Consider the following 20449-nt stretch of genomic DNA (forward strand, 5'->3'; position numbering starts at 1 on the left):
GACTGGAAGCTTATTTGGCATGTGCTTCCTAGTACAGTGGTCCAGACTTTGAAATGGGATCCCATTCTGTAGCAAGCAAGAAGTACCTTTTGACAGGAAAGCAGGGAGTAAGCAATCCTCAGGTCTCTGAGGGTGAGGAAGGCCTCGGTAGGCCCACTGGGGGGAGGGAGCAGAGCTGAGAAGTATATTTGAAAGTGCCTGAGTGACTGTGTCAGGTTTACAGCGACTCTCCTAGGACACTGAGTGACTGGAGGCCAAGCCAGGGGCATAGTGTGGTCAGATGCAGGGTCTGAGTTACAGGTTCTGAAGAGAATAGAGTTTGTATTAGTTAATGACTAAGCAAAAATCAAAACCACTTCAACAATTTTAAAATCAAACACTTTATTTCCACATAACAAGCGCAAAAAACTCCCAAACACTTTAACAATACAATTAACGCAGTTATGATGTCAATTATATACTACTCAAAGCCCCAAAAGGTCAATCAGCTTAACTTTCTGAACATTTCCAGACATGGTTTTTCAAAGCTACCTTTGGTTTTTGGAAAAACCAGTATGGAAGTCAATATACATTGAACGCATTGAACAACAATTTGCTTATATTAAGGTGTTCAACAACATTAGCTTACACCTGGCAAGTTGGAGCATGATTTGAATTCACACACTGAAATACATACACAGGTTCTGCCCTGAGCTCCTGCAGTGAGGAGTAAGGGCCGTGAAGGGGGGAAGAAAAGGCCAGTCCAGGCTGCGGCATTTTTCGTTTTGTAACAGAGGTATGAGAGTTTAACACTAGTACATTGTCAAGTCATTAAGCTTCATGTTCCAAATGGTCTCTTGCTGAGGCTTGAGATGGGCACAAATGGTGGGGAAGATGAAGTCACAGAAGAGTTTTGAGCAACAAGATCCCAAAGATGCTCAAAGAGGGCAGGAAGGAGCAAGCTACAGTTTCCCATTGTTCTCACATTATTTCAGGGCGAAATTGTGGAGAAGTTCAGATAAAATGTTCAAATATTTGCTTAGATTTTTAATTGGTTGCTCTATGAGAACCCTCATACATAGCAACTTTGAAACTTTCATTATAAAAAAGAGCCTACAAATAAATTCACAAAAAAGAGACAATTAATGTTGAGCAGCCAAAAAGTCATGGTTTATTATATCTGAAGAAATTTCATAATTCAAACACAACCAAACTGTACATTTTACAATCACATTCTATTTGTAAACAGTTAAAAGCCACTGACTTCTTCTGCATCTTAGGACACAAACAGAATCAAGGCAATGAAATGATGGCAAATTCTGTACTGTTAGAAATTTTTACCCTTGTTTAGTCTCTCTTCTTTGACTAAGCAAGCATTATAATACCATTTGTGGGCAAAAAAGTGGGGGAAGGAAAAAAATTTAAAAATGGTGTATAACTCGTTAGTTTGCAACAACATTTAAAATTTTCTTTATACAACAAACAACTCTGTAAGCCCAATACCTTGGTTACAGTATGCATAGTTACTGATTTCGGCTTTAAGGTACAACAGTTAAACATTAACACAGTCACAAGAGAGCAGAAACATATAGAGCCACTTGATGGGATTACAAAAATTATTACCTATTGATTATTAGCAAACCATCATCACTCACTAATAAAAAGACAGCATCTGAAAGCAGAATGTCAAACTCCAGCTTTAAGCATTTTTTTTTTTTTGTTTTTTCTTTTCTTTTTCTTTTTTTGGCAGAGAAAATTCTTTAACAGAGCAATACGGAGTATCAGTGCTAAAGTTGGGGTTTTTCTTTTTTTCCTATAAGAAACTACAAGGAGTTTTTTTTTTTTGTTTTTTTGTTTTTTTTTTTTTTTACTGGGGAACTGGTTTTCCTGAGAACCATGCTCTTTGATTTAGGACAGGAATAGAAAAACAAAAGAACATGGCCAAATGCTGCTCCTTTTTTCCCAGAGATAGAAAGCATCTTTTAAATCATCCTCCATTTTTTTTGTCTTTTAAATTTTTTTTAAATGATGGAAGAGTAAACATTTTTTTTTCTCAAAAAACAAACAAAAAAAATCTGTAAACAAGAAGGCTCAACGTGGGAACCTTCAAAACAAAATGGGAAGCCTATTCAAAGTGCAGGGCCCGTCCTGGGTGGCAGGTGGGCTGCAAGTCACAGCTGTGGCCACAGTTTTTCAAACTGCAGAGCGAAATTCTTTAGTTTACAACATGAAAAAACTGGTGCAATACTTTCATTAATAATCCTAAGTCAGCATCATAACTTGATCTTTTAAACTCCACGTTACCACAATAAGGTAGGCAACATCAAGGCATAGTAGAGAGCGCACACCTTTTAAGAACATCCTTGAGTAAACATTTACACTGGAACAGCTGCCCCCCCCATATTGCCGATTAGACGGAGAGAGCATCATTCAGTGCAAAGGTAAAAGCTCATACATTATCAGCCCAAAAAATGGTTTTGCAAAAAAAAAAAGAAAGAAAGAAAGAAAAAACGGGGGTGGGGAATATATGTCAGGGTGGGGGGAGAAAAAAATAAAAGAATCCAAAGGCTAAACATGATGAATATACACAAGTGAGCTCATTCTATACGGTTTAGCATGTATGGCGCTATTTGGGAGTGTAAATAGATAGATACCTTTTCACATTATAATATTGGCCTGCATGATTCAAGTATTCAAACTGATATGTTTTGGGGAAAACAAAGTGGAAAATGTGCAGAGAATAGCTGTTCCCACAGGTGGCCCCTGGCTGCAGGCGGCGAGCCCAACTTAGTGCTCCTTCTTTCACGTCTGAGGTCACAGTTTGTGAGTCTCCATCTACATGTTACATGGACTCTCCACCCCCACCCAGGTGGTCAACAGAAAGAAAAGCATTAATGGGGGATGGGCTGCTAATTCCCCGGGGGTCGCTGCTGCTTGGAGGACCCCATAGGCTTGTGGAATAATGTGGGGTCCCCCAGAGTGAAGTGCCGTGAAGGTCTCCACAGTTAGTTCCCGACAGCCCAGCACCATTCCAGTGATTGAGATCGGTCCGGCTGGAGAATGAGTGGGAACAGTCGAGGGAGCCCAGCCGGCTCTGGCTGGACCCAAGAGACTGCCAGCCGGGAGAAGGGGTCAGAGACTGACTTTGTGCAAAGAAACGACTGATCTCCTCTTCACTGGCAAACTCAGCAAGAATAGTAGTGTTCCCCAGTACACACCTGGAGGAGAGAGCACAACAGGCTTGTGAGGACTCTGCTAATTCAAAAGTGAAGGTGGGACTTTCTGCTAGAACAGCTGAGGGATGGGGAGGAAGTGAGCATGTCACCTCCAGGGCCTGAAGCCACGCCCAGGTGGGCTTCCCAGTGAGTGTCTCAGTGTTTGTCTCCTACACAAGGGATTTTTTGGTAGGGCCCTTGGCCAGGTGCAATTCTTCCTCTCAGGAGGACTGACCTTGGAACCCGGGGGGTACGGGCAGGGGCCTCCCGAAGGACCCTGCACTGCCCACAGACACATGCTTTCTCATACTCTGTTCCCCAAGCTCTTCCAATTAGGAACTAAATGGCCAACTTACATGTGCAGAGACTTTTGTGCCTTCACTACCTCTTCTTTTGAACTGTAACGGACCAAAGCATTTCCATGTGGGAGGTTCAGGTGGAATGTTATCAGTGGGCCATGCTGCATGCACAGAGTACGCAGAGTTGAGCCATCGATCTAGAAGACAGTGCGGGGACCAACAATCAGATGTGTCATCATGAGGGCCATCAACGGAGGCTATCCCAGGCCGCAACTGTGGTCTTTTCTGTCTTCCCCAAGATCCTTTGCTCCTGGGCACCACTCTTCACTGGCACTTGCTGTTATGATGGGGTACAGTGCCCCCCTCCCCGCCTCCACTGGTCCCAGAGCCATACCTCTGTGGCCTCTAGACTCCTGGACATGCCCCAGATCCCCAATTCCTTAGTTAGCCATTTGCCCCTGCTGTGGCTTCATGTCTTCTCTCTTCCCTATCCTGAGGACAGGATCCACCAAGGCACTGCTCCCTGGGGGGAGGAGGGAGGTGGGCTTTTAACATCCAGCCTCCAGAGGAAGTGGTCCAGGGGCTGAGAAATGTTCTAACCTTAAAAGGGCAGACCTTGGTTTCTTTAAGTGCAGGACAAGGATTGCATCATATTCATCTGAAGGCCCTCATAAAAATGCAGACACACAAATCCTAGCCCCAGACCTACTGGATCAGAATCTCTGGGGTGAGACCTAGGACTGTGTATTTTTTTGAGCTCCCATGCACATTACAGTGTGAGAACCATTAGATCAGACCACAGCCTGCCTGAGGCATCGAACAACTAGTTAGTCCTCTGTCATTTTCTCTGCCCGGCCTTGACTGTCTCTTAGTAGCTTATCTCAAACTCAGACCTGAAAGCTTTGTTCCCATGCTCCTTGGCATATCCATACAAACCAGAGTATCTGGTGTCCTTACCTGAGGTGTAAGGTTTTTCAGGACAAGCCAATTTGTTATTCTCCCTGAGCTGCTCTCACCCCAGCTGGAACCTAAATAAGGAAAAAAAAGGACAAGTTAGTTTTCCAAGACTGCAGCCTGAATGACTCTTTAGGATAAACATATCTCAGTCAAATTAGTTACTCAGTGGATCATCAGGCCTCAGCGATTCCTTCTCATCTTTATCCTTCTACATAGGGTACTTTCTGTCTAGGCCCAGAATTTGAGCTCACTGCAGCTATGGCCAGGTGTTAAGCCCTACAGAAGGGAGAGCAGCAAGCTCTGCCTCCAGATATAGTGATCTCAAAACTGCTTCCAGCTCACCACATGGTAGGGGAGTGAGCCACAAAAGGCCATAACCCTTTGAGATCTTTTCATTCATAAAGCTAAAATATCTCAAAATGTACCACTTGGGGAAGGCCTTGATTTGGGATTATCTGAGGTTTGATGACTGCATGTTATGTTCCTCAGGGCACGAAGCTTTAAGGGAATCTAAGAGCTTGCAAAGGCCAGTTAAATGGCCTTTGAAACTTATCCTCCACTTGGCTACTGGCACATACATGTACAAGGTCACCTCACAGGCATCTTCAGAGAGAGTGTTACTTGTGTTTTAAAAGCAACTATTGGCTGGTAAAGATAGCACACTGGCATCCGATTGCATTCACTTGCTTCCGTCTGGACTACTGCAGGAGCTCCCAACTGGCCTTCCTGCTCAGCAGCAGAGCTTTTTTACACATGATCCAGCCCCAGCCCCTGCTCCATCTACAACTAAAGGTACTTCACAAACACTTCAGTGTGGCTCAGACTGTTCCATGACATAGTCCATGCCTATTCACTTCTCACTGAACCTTTCCACCCAGCCCTGTTCCCTCTAACTCCACAGGGAACCTTTGTGCTCTTGAAATTCTGAGACTTGGTATAGGCAGTTAATTTCCTCTGCTTGGCTTGGATTCCTGAATTCACTTAGTTCCTCCAATCCTCCTTAAGGTGGGCTCCTTGACACTTATTAGCTTCCCTCTGTGTGCTGCTGGCCACTTAGCTGGCACTCAGAAGATGTCTGCGACTTATAAGACGCCAATTACATTAATCTGCATCTAGTAGCTTAGAATGGATTGGGTATTCATTTCATGTAATTAAGACTAATGGCTGGGCGCGGTGGCTCACACCTGTAATCCCAGCACTCTGGGAGGCTGAGGCAGGTGGACTGCATGAGCTCACGAGTTCGAGACCAGCCTGAGTAATAGTGAGACCCCCGTCTCTACTAAAAATAGAAAAACTGAGGCAAGAGGACTGCTTGTGCACAAGAGTTGGGAGGTTGCTGTGAGCTATGATGCCACAACACTCTAGCCAAGGTGACAGCTTGAGACTCTGTCTCAAAAAACAACAAAAAAAAAAACCCAGAAAACAAAAAACAAAAAACTTCCCTGTCAAAGTAAATGCTGCAAGTTTTGCTTTTTTTTGCAACCAATCCCCCGTCTAAAGGTCAGAAATTTTACATTAGATCAGAAAATATTAATCAAGTTTTATTATTCATTTTCACTTGAAAATGAGAAAGTTTGGTACAATTTCTGGGCAGAGTTGACAGAAGGATAAATATCATACTTGGTGGGAGAACTGCTCTGAGTGAAACCTATGGCAGTGTGTTTCTCTATGGCTTGAGGGTGCAGGCAAAGACATGATGCCATAAACTTCCAACACTAGTCATTCACAGAATGAGCAAAAGTAGGGGACCTAATTTTCCCGGGACACTCTGGTTTATGCCACGTATTAGCTCTGTATGATTAGTAAACAGCACCCTCTTTCACTCTCAAATGTCCCTGCTTTTTGTTTGGCTTGTTTTTTTTTGAGACAGTCTTACTATGTCACCCTGGCTAGAGTGCTGTGACATAACAGCTCACAGCAACCTCCAACTCTTGGGCTTAAAGCAATTCTCTTGCCTCAGCCTCCCAAGTAGCGGGGACTAAAGGCACCTGCCACAACACCTGGCTATTTTTTGTTGTTGTTGCTGTAGTTGTCATTGTTTGGCAAGCCCAGGCCGGGTTTGAAGCCGTCAGCCCCAGTGTACATGGCCAGCGACCTAACTGCTAAGCTACAGGCGCCAAGCCTTTCCCCCTTTTTTTTCTCAGAGACAAAGTGACTTTGTGCCTCAGCTAGAGTGCTGTGGAGTCATGGCTCACAGCAACCTCAAACTTCTGAGCTCAAGTGATTCTCCTGCCTCAGCCTTCTGAGTAGCTGAGACTACAGGCATCTGCCACAACACCCAGGATAGTTTTTCTTTCTTTCTTTTTTTTCTGGAGACAGACTCTCAAGCTATTACCTTGGACTGAGTGCTATGGCATCATAGCTCATAGCAACCTCCAACTCTCGGGCTCAAGAGATCCTCTTGCCTCAGTTTTTCTATTTTTATTAGAGATGGGAGGGTGTTTCACTTTTTGCTCAGACTGGTTTCAAACTTGTGAGCTCAAGCAATCCACCCACCTCGACCTTCCAGAGTGTTAGGATTACAGACATGAGCCACTGCACCTGGTCAAAAGGATGGTTAGATGCCATGAAGTAGGTGGCAATGCCCTAATCATATGCGTGTTGTCAGGGCCTCTTCCATCCTTGTCAAGGGGAGTGCTAACCTTCCCTCCTTTCATACAACACTAGTTTTTTTGTTTTTTGTAGAGATGGGGTCTTGCTATTGCTCAAGCTGGTCTCAAACTTCTGTGTTCAAGGAATCCACATGCCTTGGCCTCCCACAGTGCTAAGACTACAGGTGTGAGCCACCATGCCCGACCTCAAATGTCCCTGTTTAAACTGTAAGTTTTACGGTCATCCCAAGTATAAGCCAAACTCTTATTCAAATAGGCCCCTTCTTCAAGGCCCAGATGGACAACTCCTACCTTTCCCAGCCTTCCACATAATAGTTTCTGCTCTGTGTGACAAGATATTATTCTCTAAGCCTGCCTTGAGCAGGAAGTTACTACACATTTTAAGATGTAATCTGGAGGAAGTTCTGAAAGACCATAAACTTCACTATTGACTGTCGTGTATCTTTGGTAAATATTCTTAAGTAAACTGGGTAAGACTCTCAAAGATATGAAAACTGTAGAAGATGGCAATGTGACTAAGAATCATATATTTAAGTTTTTATTCTACCTTATAGATGGTAACGTAACAATTTACTGTTGAAGTCTCTGTTACACTAGACTGTATGAAACCATCTTACATACTTTATCTTACCTGGGGTGTATCTGGCGTCAGAATTTCCCCATCCTCCACCTACACGAAGGGGAGAATTATCCCACGTAGACAAGGGTGGCTTCTGACCAGTCAGTCCCGGAGGTGGGCGGGACGGAGCAGTGATGTTTTTAGGTGGCAAAGGGACCTTCCACAGCTCATGAGCCAGAGAGGTGTTTGTAACTGAACCAGGAGACCATGTCAATTTGGAATCACTATTTCTGGCTACTCAAAGGGGAAAAAATAGACAGGGGTGAGATAATGTTTAAGAGAAGAGAAAATGTAAATAACAGCCATTCTCATACAAAGAAACAAATCAAACTCTATTAAAAACCCTAAATTAACCTACACTGCCAAAAAACAAAGTCAAAAAGCCTAAAGGAAACCGTTCCCACCTCTCAAAGCACTCCAATCAAAACAAAAACGAACCAAAAAAAGAACATTCAGACGATTTATCTGTTATTAATAGTTTTAAGACCTATGAGATGGTTCAGCACCTGTAGCTCAGTTGCTAGGGTGCCACTCACACGCGCCGGAGCTGGTGGGTTCATATCCAGCCCGGGCCAACTACAACCCCCCCACCCAAAAAAAAAATAGCCAGGTATTGTGGGTGCCTGTAGTCCCAGCTACTTGGGCAGCTGAGGCAAGAGACTCGCTTAAGCCCAAGAGTTTGAGGTTGCTGTGAGCTATGACGCCATAGCACTCTATCAAGGGCAACATAGTGAGACTCTGTTTCAAAAAAAAAAAAAGACCTATGAGATTCTAAGGACCATTGTATAAAAGTGCACTTCAATTGAAATCAAAACTAAAAATACTGCTTTGAATTGCTCTAAAACAGCAATTGTGAACTCCTAAATAACCCTAACTGAGTCACTCAAGACAGGCCATTAAGTAAATGTTAGGACTTTTTTGATAACTCATTGAAAAATGGACTACAGAAGTAGCCTCAACTCAAAGGAGTCATCACAACAGGTATTTGCTGGGTGCCTGTCTCTCTGTGCCGAGCATTCAGCTGCTGGACACCCAGTATATGCTATTTCTAATCGTGTCACACATTCTATTGAGGACAGAGAGGTTAAGTAGTTTGCATATGGGTCAATGCAGGGCCAGGATTCAAATCTAAACCTGTCTGGGGGAAAAAGAAAAAAGAAAAAGAAAGCTAGCTCAATTCCTGATGCACACTGCCTCACAGCAATGGGAGAGTGAGGGGACATGCAGGGATCAGGCACACAGTAAACTACATTGAAAATAATGCTAAAAACTAGAGGAACAGAAAAGGATAGGGAATTTCCTCTCTATCATCACTGTTAACTCTTTCTACTTGACTTAAAAAATGCATGTCCATTAAGTCAGTGCTACTCGAAATGTGGTGGAAGACGGGCCACAACACTTTTACTACTGGTCTACGGCAGAGTAAGTACAGAAATTCAGAGTGAACATTTGTAAACTTTGGCATCACCATAACTCTCAAGTGTATAACCATTTGTCTAGTAATTCAAAATTCATGTTTACTATATTTCACAAAGAGTTGGAATTTAAAAAGAAAAAAAAAGATCTTTCACTGCAGATAGTCTGAGAATTGCTTTGGCTTAAATTAGATTTAATTACAGAGCTGAAGTGACTCTCAGATTGAGAGTGAGAGCTCTTCAGTGAAAACTAATTATTTTAGTAAGTGACTAAAACCTTGGGAGGCTGAGGCAACAGCATCGCTTAAGCCCAAGAGTTTCAGGTTGCTGTGAACTGTGACGCCACAGCACTCTACCAAGGGTGACATAGTGAGACTCTGTCTCAAAAAAAAAAAAAAAAAAAAATCTCCTCAGGCTCACAAATATAGTCTCCTGACTCCCTACCTACACACACACACTTCAGTGAAGATTCAGGAAGATTTACTTTCATAACGCGTATGTGTAGTTTGTTGGGTGGAACACATTTTCCAATAAATAAACTGTTCTTTTGTAATGGAACTATCTTCAGAAACTGTCATTAGTCACATCAATTTCAAATGAAGGAACAATTAAATAGCAGAACAGGGGAAAGAAAATAGCCCAGACATGAAAATAGAAATAACGTGGGCAATAGTAGTTCTCCAACTCCACTGAGACACCAAAAGGAAACAAGTGTGACACTGAAATTGATTGTAAAATTTGGAAAAAGTATGCTGTTTTTCCAGAAACAACATCTGTAAAATGCACTGGACTCTCAAAAAAAAAAAAAACAAAAAAAAAAAACAGCCTTAGCCTGTACTGATGCCTCTCCCCCGCAGCCCACCTGAAGTGCTTTGTGCTGTGCTGCTGAGGGGAGCGTTGTAGTTGGAGGCACGAATGGATGACCAGGCACTAGTTGAAGGCAGCGTGGTGTTCAAGGATGAGGATGACCCTGCATGGGGAAGAGCCGTGAGTTAGCCACCAGAGCAAGAGACATGGGAACTTACACAGAGGTACAGTATCCATAGAAAGCAAACCTAACTATATGCCACTAGAAAGAAAATAGCTATAAGTGGGATAACAGGTGGTGCCTGAGACTACAAAAGAGTATGCTGTAGGCCATGTGTGGTGGCTTAAGCCTGTAATTCTAGTGCTCTGGAACACTGAGGTGGGTGGACTGCCTGAGCTCACAGGTTTGAGACCAGGCTGAGCCAGAGTGAGACCCCCACGTCAAAAACAGTCGGGAGTTATGGTGGGCACCTGTAGTCGCAGCTATTCGGGAGGCTAACGCAAGAGAATCACCTGAGTGCAAGAGTTTGAGGTTGCTGTGAGCTATGATGCCACAGCTCTCTACTGAGGGTGACAAAGTGAAACGCTGTCTAAAAAAAAAAAGAAAAAGAAGAGTATGCTGTGAGAATTTGGCAGTTGTTTCTACCTTGATTTAGCACAAGTATTTTTCCCTCCTACCCAATTTTCTCAAAATTGTTAGGGAGAATACACCCTAACAACAGGGTTATAGCAATTGAGACAACTACTTCCCAGGACTGGGTTCTAAAAGGAGGTTCAAATCTTGCTGCTCCTAACTCCTGTCACTGAACTCCAGTGACTCCTACTGGTTAGTCTGTGCCTAAGGCCTCCTGTTGTGGGCATGGTCAGTGAGTCAGCCCTCTTGAGCAACTACTCTAAACAAGCCCCAGACATGACCACCACCTGGATCACTATGCCAGTTCCATAACTGGTTTCTCAGCACAATCCACTGTGCTCTCTAGCTTGAAGAACTCTTCTCAAAACATTCAATGGTGTATTTCCTTTAGTATCAAATGTGAACTCTTTTAGAACCTTTCTGTACGTAATCAAATCCTCTATTAACTGCTACACAGCAAGGTTTTATGCTTGTTCCCCCGCCCTCCAACTGTAGAAAGTAGTAGTTTTTTTTTGTTGTTGTTGAGACAGGGTCCCACCCTATGCCCCTGAGCAGAGTGCAGTGGGCGTGGTAGCTCACTGCAACCTCAGACTCGGGCTGTGGGCACCCTACTGCCTCAGCCTCCGGAAGCCGCTGGGATTACAGGCACTCGCTGCGGCGCCCAGCTGGGTTTTTCCATTTTTTTCATGAGTTGGGGTCTCACTGTCACTCAGGTGAGTTTCGAACTCCTGAGCTCAAGCAATTCTCCCTCCTCAGCCTCCCACAGTGCTGGGATTACAGGCGTGAGCCACCGTGCTCGGCAGAAAGTAGTAGTTTTAACTACTTCTATACAGTTATCTGCTAAACTCAGCCCCTTTAAAATGATGAGGATTGTTTTGTTACTACTATGATGTGGCATACACTTGTTACCTTAGAAAATTATATATTTAAACAATTTTAAGGTATAGATGAGAGGGTATATTTTAGGGAAATAAAGAAAATACTTCAATATTTCAAAAATTCCTTTTACTGGTGGTACTCATGGCTCTGTGGGTAGGCTGCTGGCCACATACACTAAGGCTGGAGAGTTCAAACTTGGCCTGGGCCAGCTAAAACAACAATGACAACTGCAACAACAACAAAAAAAACAGCCGGGTGTTGTGGTGGGCCCGTGTGGTGCCAGCTGCTTGGGAGGTTGAGGCAAGAGAACTGCTTAAGCCCAAGAGTTTGAGGTTGCAGTGAGCTGTGATGCCACAGCACTCTATTTAGGGCAATATAGTAAGAGTCTGTCTCAAAAAAACAAAAACAAAAAATTCTTTCATTTACCTTTTTAAAAAAATCATAGATGGAATACATGTAAATGCCTTGAGGTAAAAAGTAACCACAGTAGTTAATAGGATGATTTTTATTTGATAACTCATTAAAAGGTACATGTGAACTAAAGGGATCCAAAAATTGGTGTTATTTTCACTCTGAGAAGAAGCTAATTTGCCCCTCCAGAGAAAAATCCTTCAATAACCAGGGTATATAAACATACAATGATATTATCATCATAACTTTTACAAGAAACACCCATTTTTAAATAACCACAATCTCAACATGGTATAAAGTAGATAGCAGTCTTCAGTGTGTCTGTTCATTCAGTTGTTAATATAATTATTAGATCGCTTCTTGGCCTTTTGGCTAAGATCAAGTGTAATGCAACTATTAGAAAGCAAATATTTGTGGATCCTTCGTATTAACTCATTAAGTTACTATATGTATTTATAATATCAAATGATAATAAATCCTCATCATTTTGAAAGCAATCAAATTGAAGAGTCACTTATGGGAACCCTGTGAATTATTTTCATTTTCACGATTCCTTTGAATATCAGGTGCTATGAGGTCCTGGACTTTGGTTGCTAAAAACTTCATATTTACTTTGTGCAATTCTTAAACTGGGTTATTGAGCATCACTCAGAAATTAACCTGTGTCCCCCTACATACCACTGTTCCTGTCCCTGAGGTGGTCAACTTCCCGCACAGTATTAATTGAAAGATTGTTTATGACACTGCCAGGAGTGACGTAAGGGTCAGTTTCGGGGTCAATGTTTGGATAACCTTTCCATGGTTCACCAGGGCGAAATTCTGAAAATGGAAATTTAAAGTTAGTTCAAGACTTCAAAATTATTTCAAATCCATTATTAAATATCCAAAAACCTTTATTCCTAAATTTTATACAACTCAAGTATTTTCTAATTAATTTACGCGAATACCCTTAAGAGACTGGTTCAGTAAGACAATGAGTATAACAAAAGCTGTTCTTTATGAAGTTGTGTTTTTACAACTGAAATCATTTCTCTAGATTTATATATTTTTAAACAGTAACAATTTAAAATGCTTTATGACAAACCACAAAGTCAAAGCAACTCCGGGAGAACAGAGCATACTATAGATGCATGTCTTGTAATTCCTCAGGACAAACAAAACTACTGACAAGTCAATACCCTGACACAACTGAAGAGAAGCAATAAATGAAGGTCATTTATATAGTTCTTTATGCTGATTAATGGGACTCATTCTACCTTTGCTGCTTGGGCTTAAAGCAGTGGTTCTCAACCCAGGGCCACAGCATTAGGAAGACTGAGAACCACTGGCTTAAAGGCACTAGTAACAGGCGAACATGCTCATTTGTGCAAGACTTTGCAAGTAGGTTCCCACAAAAGTCTTGAGACAGACTGTATTACAGTCCATTATTCCACTTCCAAGAAACACAATTGATAGCATCTCTTCTAATTCACCTGGGCAAGTTTCAACTTGCTCAGCTTATTGGTGTTGCTGGAGGGGCTTCACCTGTTTTTGTCTGGCAGATTTTACATTTCTTGATTTTTGTTATCTCAAAATGTTTGGTAATGATCCATGTACTTACCTTTTCCTTCATTTCTGAATAGATCACACAATCTAATCACAGAATTGGGCTACATCATTAGTAAATCCAGATGTACCAAACAAAACTTTAACAGAAACAGAGGTTCAGGAAAGAAGGTGTTAGCATTTTACCTGGTGGCCAATTAACACTGCTAGAGCCGTTAGGCGATTTGGCACGTGGCCAGCCATCTCCTATTGAACCTGGAGGACTGGCTGGTGAAGTACTGCTGTTCATAAAGTCATAGGGAACAAATGGAGACTCTTCCAGCCTGAAACCACTTGAAATAGCACCTAAGAAGAAAAAAATAATAAAATGTGAGCAAAATATAACTAATTTTTTTCTTATAGTTTCTCAAATGCTACATTTCTTACTATAAGAAAATTGCATTAGATCTGTAGCCTCTACCTATAATCCCAGCACTATGGGAAGACAAGGTGGGTGGATAACCTGAGCTCACCAGTTCAAGTCCAGCCTGAGCTAGAGCAAGATCTCATCTCTAAAAATAGCCGGGTATTGTGGTGGTTGCCTACAGTCTCAACTACTTAGGAGGCTGAGGCAAAAGAATAGTGTGAGCCCAAGAATTAGAGGTTGCTGAGAGCTATGATGCCACAGCACTCTATCAGGGGCAACAAAGTGAGACTCTGTCTCCAAAAAAACAACAAAAAACAAGATCTGTGGGTTCTAAACAGTGTTCTGCAGATTATGTGAAGGTGCAAGGAAAAGAGAACTCTGTGCTCTCTTCCAGATTTCAACTGTTTTTAACTCTTACCTACCAAGATTCTAACATATCACTTAAGGATGAAAATAATCATGGTGGACGGTGCCTGTAGCTCAGTGGGTAGGGTGCCAGTCACATACACCCAGCCTGGGCCAGATGAACAACAATAGCAATTGTAACAACAGCAACAACAACAACAAAAATTGCCAGGCGTTGTGGCAGGCGCCTTTAGTCCCAGCTACTTGGGAGGCTGAGGCAAGAGAATCGCTTAAGCCCAAGAGTTTGAATTGCTGTAAGCTGTGACGCCACAGCACTCTACCCAGGGTGACAGCTTGAGACTCTCTCTCAACACAAAAAAAGAAGAAGAAGAAGATGATCGTGGTGGATTTCATTTCAGAAAGGATAAGAGGACCATAACTATCAAAAAGCAACCAGAGCGTAAAAGTTTTTCCAAATCATTGAGATACTTGTATTTTGGCCTAAACTGAAGTGAACCAGTATAGTGAACTTCTGGTGGTAGAGATTCATATTTTGGCAGGTGAATGAGGAATATGGAGGAATGAGAATTGTGACAGCCAGACACTGTTGTACACACCTATAATCCTTGGGAGGCCAAGGTGAGAGGACTGCTTGAGCCTGAGAGTTCAAGACCAGCTTGGGCAATAAAAGCAAGACTCCCATCTCTACCAAAAAAACCCCAAAACAAAACAAAAAAAAACACAAAAAAATTCCTAACAAACCTAAACCTCAAAACCAAACAAACCTTAGCCAAAGTGTGGTATCATGCACCCAAAGTCCTAGTTGCTCAGTTAAGATGGGAGGATCATTTGAACCCAGAAGTTTAAGGTCACGGTGAGCTATGATTGTATAACTGCACTCCAGCTGGGGGAATGAAGAAGATCCTATGTCTTATTTTTTGTGTGTGTGTGAAACAGTCTTACTTTGTTGTCTTCAGTAGAGTGCCGTGGCGTCACAGCTCACACCGACCTCAAACTCTTGGGCTTAAGCGATTCTCTTGCCTTAGCCTCCCAAGTAGCTGGAACTACAGGTGCCCGCCACAACGTCTGGCTATTTTTTGTTATTATCATTGTTGTTTAGCAGGCCAAGGCCAGTTTGAACCCACCAGCCCTGCTGCATGTGACTAGCACCCTAAGTACTGAGCTACGGGTGCTGAACCTGGCTATTTTTTTTTTTTTTTTTGTAGTTGTCATTGTTGTTTGGCAGGCCTGGGCTGTGTTTGAACCTGCCAGACCTGGTATATGTGGCCAGCGCCCTAGCCATTGAGCTACAGGCGCCAAGCCAAGAGATAGGAGGATTGCTCAAGATTGCTCAAGATTGCTCAAGCCCAGAAGTTTTAGGTGGCAATGAGCTATGATGATGTCACTGCACTCCAGCTGGGGCAAGACACTGACTCAGGTGGCTCATGCCTATAATCCTAGCACTCTGAGAGACCAAGGTAGGAGGAATGCTTGAGGCCAGGAGTTTGAGAACAACAAGTTCAAGACCCACTCCGTGCCTGTGGCTCAAGCGGCTAAGGCACCAGCCACATACACCTAAGCTGGTGGGTTCGAATCCAGCCTGGGCCCGTCAAACAACGATGGCTGCAACAAAAAATAGCTGGGCATTGTGGCAGGCGCCTGTAGTCCCAGCTACTTGGGAGGTGGAGGCAGGATAATCACTTAAGCAGGGGAGTTGGAGGTTGCTGTGAGCTATGACGCCATGGCATTCTATCCAGGGCGACAACTTGAGGCTTTGTCTCAAAAAAAAAAAAAAAAAAAAAAAAAGACCCTATCTGTACAAAAACAGAAAATGCAGCTGGGCAGGGTGACATGTGCCTATAGTCCCAGTTATAGGCAAGAGGACTGCTTGAGTCCAGGAGAATGTGAGGTTGCAGTGAGTTGTGATGATGTCATCTGTACTTTAGCCTGAGGTGAGAGACAGAATGAGACCCTGTCTCAGACAAGAAAGAAAGAAACAATCATAGCCGGGCATTGTGGCAAGTGCCTATAATCCCAGCTACTAGGGAGGCTGAGGCAAGAGAATTGCTTAAGCCCAAGAGTTGGAGGTTGCTGTGAGCTGTGACACTGGCATTCTACTCAGGGTGACATAATGAGACTTTTGTCTCAAGAAAAAAAAATAAGGGTGGGGTCTGGCATGTGACATATCTTTTGGGGGCAAGACACAGTTACAAGAGGGACCTTACCTAACAAATACAATCAGTGTAACCTGTTTTCTCATACCCTCAATGAATCCCCAACAATAAATAAATAAATAAATAAATACCAGCCTGAAAAAAATAAAAACTAATAAATAAATAGGTGGCTCAGTGAGTAGGGCACCAGCCGTACATACCGAGGGTGGCAGGTTTGAACCCTGGCCAAACTGCAACAACAACAACAAAAAAAATAGCTGGGCATTGTGGCGGGAGCCTGTAGTCCCAGCTACTTGGGAGGCGGAGGCAAGAGAATCGCCTAAGCCCAAAAGCTGGAGGTTGCTGTGAGCTGTGACATGGCACTCTACCAAGAGCAACAAAGTGAGACTGTCTCTTAAAAATAAATAATAAATACATAAATAAATAAATAATAAAAACAAACAAACCCCCCCAATACAACAAAAAAACCCCAATATCCTTTTATAATCAGGATATTTATATTTCTATACTATCTGCTCTAAACCTCCCACCTTGTGACTACTCACAGGTAAGATAACTCTTCCCAAAAATAAGTGTGAAGTCCCATAAAAACACATAGAAATGATCATTTGTTTTCCTGTCATTTATTCTCCTGAGTTGTCTTTGAACACATCTTAAAATGTTGCTTTATGACAAGTGGAAAGACACATCATTGAAACGGTGTCAGCAGCTGTGCTAAATGCTAGATGTGGAAAGGTAAGATGAATGGGGTCCTTGCACTCAGCGACACTGTATTCTAACAAAGAAACAAGTGAACAGAGAAGGGATGGACAGTGTGTGGCAAGGAGGGTTGGGGAAAGAGATTCTAGGCTTGTGGGTTATGGCCTGTACAAAGACCTGACAAGAAAAACAGCTTCATGTGTTTGAGGAAACAAAAGACCATTTTGTCTGAAAAATACTAAGTGGGAAAGTGAGTAACCTTAAGGAATCAGGCCCTGGTCTTGAAGGGCAGGAATGACTTACGTATACCAGGTACGGACCACGGCAGCTAGCCCCAGGTTCTAGCACACCAGACTGACCTCTGCCCTGCTGGTTCAGCCCATAGTGTCCCATTTCCAGAAGGCATCAGAATTTGCCACACCCTCACAGAAAGCTGTGCTAGCCAAAGTAAGGAGTTCTTTTATACTGAAAAGTTTTAAGATGAGAAATAATACAATCTGATTTAAGTTCACTTTTGCTGCTGTGTAGAAAATGAACTGGAGGTAAGGGAGGGCAGGGAGACCACTGAAGGGTGCTGCTGAAGCAGTAAGAGGCCATGTATGCATAAGCAATGTATTTTGGAAACAGAATGAGCACTATTCACAGATGGACTGGACGTGGAAGTCGAGGAAAGAAAAACGTCAACAATATCTTAAGACTTGGATGTCTACCAACCAATGAGGGATAATTACAACTACAGAAAAGAATGAAGTACTTATATACGTGACAACACGGATGAACCTTGAAAACATATGCTAAGTCAAAAAACCCAGTCCCAAAGGACCAGATACTACATGCTTCCATTTATATGAAATGTCTAATATAGACAAATCTATAGAAAACAGAGAGCAGATTTAATTTTTGTTTATGACTGGGAAAGATAGAAGAACGGTGGTGGTAGGGACTGTGACAATTAAGCGGTTCTTTTTGGGGTAATGAAACTATGTAACTCTAAAAATATACTAAAAGCCACTGAATTGCATGACATGTAAATTATACCTTAATAAACTGTTAAAAAGGATTTCTAGCTTCAATAATTTGACGGAAGGGGATTCAATTTATAGACAACCAGGAATGAGAACGAGGAACGGAAAACCAAGTCTCCATCCATGGTGACTTTGAGGTGGGTATAAGGGAAAACTCTGGCTCAATTCCAGCCTGCTTCTGCTCTGAACTTTGGACACACACAGTGGACTTGGGCTTCATTCCTTCCTCTGGCTGTAAGACCCAATGTCCCAGCTTCTACATCAGTTACTAAGAGATGGTAGAACTGGCAGGATCTCAGGTTTCTGGCTAGTGGGCACTAACTGTTACTGGTAGGCAGTAACTATCTTTGACTTGGTGTCTCCACCACTCCCATTTCCTCTGGTCTGCTTCCTCAATCTGGTTGTTTTGATCTTTGCAAACTATGCATCTGTTCTGTAGGTGGAAACGAAGCCACTTGGGAGTGAAGTGGGATATAAATACATGAAGTAGTAGTTGTCCATGATAAAGTGTGCATAGCTGCCACGTTTCAAGTGATTAACTCCTTTTTTTTTTGTTTGTTTTTTTTTAGAGACAGAGTTTCACTTTATCACCCTTGGTAGAGTGCCATGGCATCACAGCTCACAGCAACCTCCAACTCCTGGGTTTAGGCGATTCTCTTGCCTCAGCCTCCCAAGTAGCTGGGACTACAGGCGCCTGCCACAACGCCTGGCTATTTTTTTGTTGCAATTTGGCTGGGGCTGGGGTTTGAACCCACCGCCCTCGGTATATGGGGCTGGCACCCTACACACTGAGCCACAGGAGCCGCCCTCAAGTGATTAACTCTTATGCCTGACATGATGGAAGTATTTATTACCTTTTCCCCTAGTAATACTCTTTTTTTTGAGACAGTGTCTCACAGTCTTGTCCTTGGTAGAGTGCCATAGTGTCATAGCTCACAACAACCTCAAACTCTTGGGCTTAAGCGATTCTCTTGCCTCAGCCTCCCTAGTGCCTGGGACTACAGGCGCCTCCCACAATGCCCAGCTCTTTTTTTGTAGTAGTTGTCACTGTTGTTTAGCAGGCCCAGGCCAGGTTTGAACCCACCAGCCATGATGTATGTGCCCGGCACCGTAACCACTGTGCTACAGATGCCAAGCCCCACCTAGTAATACTTTCTATTTATTAAGACTTCATTTTATTAAAAAAAAAAATAGGCTTGACATTAGAGGCAGCTAGGGTCCAGTTGTATTCTATTAATCACACAAGGGAGGACATCATAAAAATGAAATATAAAATCTATGTGGTAGGTTTAAGCAAAGGCGAAATGAATTTATACTGGAGAAAGTCATTGTCTTAGAAGTAGGGCATCTAATTAGATAACAACGAAGGCAATAATAATGATGGCTAAGACCTGTGGACCCTTTCTATCTAACTCTGTTATAGTGCCTAAGTGCTTGAGGTGTACTGCCTCATTCATCCTCAAAACATCTGAAGAGGTAATATTATTAATCCCGTTTGGCAAATAAGGGCTCTGAAGTTCAGAAAGCAGTTAGCCAACTTGCCACAGCTAATTACAATCATGTATCACTTCATGATAGGACTAGTTCTGAGAAATGTATCATTAGGTGATTTCACTGCTGTAAAAAGACCACTGCACTTAACATAAGCCTAGATGGTAGGGGTTATATGGTATAGCTTACAGCTCCTTGGCTATATACCTCTACAGCATGTTATAGAACACTGTAGGCAACTGTAACACAATGGCTAAGTATTTATGTACTGAAACATAGCTAAACGCAGAAAAGATACAGTAAAATTGGGGCATTTTAATCTTAAAGGACTATCATCATATATGTTGTCCATCATTCACTGAAATGTAATTATGGAGTCATAATTGAAGTAGCAGAGCTAGGTCTCAAACCCAGGGTTCATATGTATTTTTGCCCTTCAGAAAAATTGCAAAGTGATACTCTGTGGAGTAACAAATGAACTTAGAATTCAGGTCTGCTTGATTTATGATCCAACGCCCTATTATACGACAAATTTACCTTTAACATAATCTAGAAGACTGACCTCTAAGCTAAATATACTCAAATGAAGTTTCAAGATAAAATTCAACAGAAAAAAAGAAATGTCACAAAAATGTCTGGGTTTTTTTGTTTGTTTGTCTGTCTGTTTAAGTTTCAAGATGTTGCCCTGGGCAGAGTGCCATGGTGTCATAGCTCACAGCAACCTCCAACTTGGGCTAAGAAATCCTCTTGCCTCAGTTTTTCTATTTTTAGTAGAGACAGGGTCTTGCTTTTGCTCAGGCTGGTCTCAAACTCACGAGCTCAAGTGATCCACCTGCCTCAGCCTCCCAGAGTACGAGGATTACAGGCAAGAGCCACCGTGCCCAGCCACAAAAATGTCTTTTTTTTTTTTTTGAGACAGAGCCCCAAGGTGTTGCCC

General features: G+C 42.6%; 1 protein-coding gene and 1 pseudogene across 10 annotated transcripts in view; both read right to left on the bottom strand.

The window, feature by feature from the left end:
* Window positions 1–359: 359 nt before the first annotated feature.
* Window positions 360–20449, bottom strand: part of TNRC6A (trinucleotide repeat containing adaptor 6A) — a 140874-nt gene continuing 120784 nt past the window's right edge. For 9 of the 10 annotated variants that reach the window (XM_053558077.1, XM_053558078.1, XM_053558080.1 and 6 more), the window contains 7 exons: window positions 13559–13717; window positions 12506–12646; window positions 9959–10066; window positions 7694–7915; window positions 4451–4521; window positions 3551–3690; window positions 360–3197 (listed from right to left, as the gene is read on the bottom strand). In XM_053558077.1, the coding sequence (XP_053414052.1) occupies window positions 2822–3197; window positions 3551–3690; window positions 4451–4521; window positions 7694–7915; window positions 9959–10066; window positions 12506–12646; window positions 13559–13717 (1217 nt within the window). In that variant the 3' untranslated portion in view covers window positions 360–2821. Of the gene's footprint in view, window positions 3198–3550; window positions 3691–3887; window positions 4017–4450; window positions 4522–7693; window positions 7916–9958; window positions 10067–12505; window positions 12647–13558; window positions 13718–20449 lie in introns of those variants that run through there. The other variant, XR_008373496.1, reaches the window with a different exon arrangement.
* On the bottom strand, window positions 6996–7114 carry LOC128563037 (uncharacterized; annotated as a pseudogene).

The sequence above is a fragment of the Nycticebus coucang genome, chromosome 12 (assembly GCF_027406575.1).
Source record: "Nycticebus coucang isolate mNycCou1 chromosome 12, mNycCou1.pri, whole genome shotgun sequence".
In the NCBI taxonomy this organism is placed as follows: domain Eukaryota; kingdom Metazoa; phylum Chordata; class Mammalia; order Primates; family Lorisidae; genus Nycticebus; species Nycticebus coucang.